General features: G+C 69.9%; 1 protein-coding gene across 1 annotated transcript in view; it reads left to right on the top strand.

Annotated features, from left to right (window-relative positions):
• AURANDRAFT_61323 (hypothetical protein) overlaps nt 1-1,103 on the top strand; it is a gene marked incomplete at both ends in the record, with an annotated part of 3,218 nt that extends 2,115 nt beyond the window's left edge. The window contains one exon of the mRNA XM_009034869.1: nt 381-1,103. Coding sequence (XP_009033117.1) covers nt 381-1,103 — 723 coding nt within the window. The remainder of the gene's footprint in view (nt 1-380) is intronic.
• Between the last annotated feature and the right edge of the window lie 563 nt (nt 1,104-1,666).

The following is a 1,666-nucleotide window of genomic DNA, read 5'->3' on the forward strand; positions in this document are numbered from 1 at the left end:
CCCGAGAAGGGCGTGCCCCTCTCCGACGAGTTCACGTTCGTCGACACGCTGTCGGTGACACCCGTCCAGAGGGACGCCAACAGCTGCGGGGTGTTCGTCGCGTTCTACGCGAACTACTTGTCCCTCGGCCTGCCGCTCAACTTCAGCCAGGCCGACATCCCCCACTTGCGCCAGCGCATGATGAGCGACATCCTCGACGGTAGTTTAGCTACGCCACGGTAGGTTAGCTGAGTAACGTAAGGGCGCCTAGTCAGTGCGTAGTCGCGCGAGGCCGCCGCGGAGAGGCCGCCTTCAAGGAGGCCTTCAAGGTACCCCAAGGAGCTGGCCGTGCCGCTTCCAAGTCTAAAAGCATGGCCGACGTGCCGCCGCTTTATGACGAGGTCTCCTACGAGTTCTACTACCAGGGCGAGTGGTTCGAGACCGCGCCGGCGTTCCCGGCCCTGTCCGCCGCCGAAGAAGCCGACGAACATCGATTGCTTCGCGAGCACTTCGAGGAGCACTACGATCGACTCGACACGCAGAACTGGCTGGACTTCGTCGGCGCGTCGACGCTCGACCGTCTGCTCAGGCAAGCGTTGCACTACAACTACGCGCGGGCCGTGTCGCTGCTCCTCGCCGCGGGCGCGGCGCACGCCTTCGTCGTGGGCTATCCGCCGCGCCTGCGCCACGCGCTCACGTACTGCCGGCGCGCGGACATCGCCGAGATGCTCCTCGACGCGGGCGCGGACATCGAGCTCCGGGACGGCGGCTACACCCCTCTGGAGGTCTGCCTCTTCCTCGACAGACCGGCCATTGCGCGCGTGCTCCTGAGCCGCGGCGCGGACGTCGACGCCGTCGACCTCGCGCGGCCGCGGTCGATGCCAATGCGGTGCTACCGGCTGCTCCGCGCCATGCGCGCGGCCGGCAGCTGGCGGGCGTACGTCGACCTGCCCCGCCAGGAGCTCCTCGGCTTCCGCCGGCGCCTCCTGGCCTTCCGCCGCCTCCTGTTCCGCCGCGCGTTCCCGCCGACCCCCTCCCTGCACGAGCGCCTCTTCTTCGAGGTGCCCGAGGATGTCTTCCGCCACGTCTTCACCTTCTGGCGCGGCCCCCGCGACCTCCGCTAGGGGGGCGACTCGTAAAGCTCCGCACCGCGTTCTGCCGCTCCGCGAGGAGCGCGCCGACGCCCGCGCAACGAAAGGGACGCGTGGCCCACGTGGACGGGGCGTACGTCCTGGCGTGCGCGTCGCGAGAATACAGATCTACACCGCCCCTCGCCGCGCCGAGGCGCGAAACGGTCCGCCGCGTCGCCGTTACGACGTCGTTCCGGGAAAAAGCGTATTTTCCCCACGATCCTCTCCGTAGGGGCTCTCTGGCGAGCCCGGTGTCGCGGCGCGAGAGGCCGTAGATTCGAACCAGCGATGTGGGACACAAATCGAGCGGAGCGCATCGTATGGCTGTCTCGCGACCTTCGGACAAAAGCTACGCCCTCCGGCCAGAAGATCTGGCCTGGCGCCTGCGGCGCAAAACCGCCGCGAAGCGGCGGCTCACGGCGCCGCAGGCCGATGGACTACAGGGTCGCCCGGCCTCGGCGGCTCGCCGCGCCCCGAGCGCGCCGCGCCCGCGCCCGCGCGCCGGCTCCTCGGCCCCCCGGCAGGGGCCGGGGAGGGGGTCCGGGGGAGGGGGCGCG

Source organism: Aureococcus anophagefferens (assembly GCF_000186865.1).
Source record: "Aureococcus anophagefferens unplaced genomic scaffold AURANscaffold_2, whole genome shotgun sequence".
Lineage (NCBI taxonomy): Eukaryota > Pelagophyceae > Pelagomonadales > Pelagomonadaceae > Aureococcus > Aureococcus anophagefferens.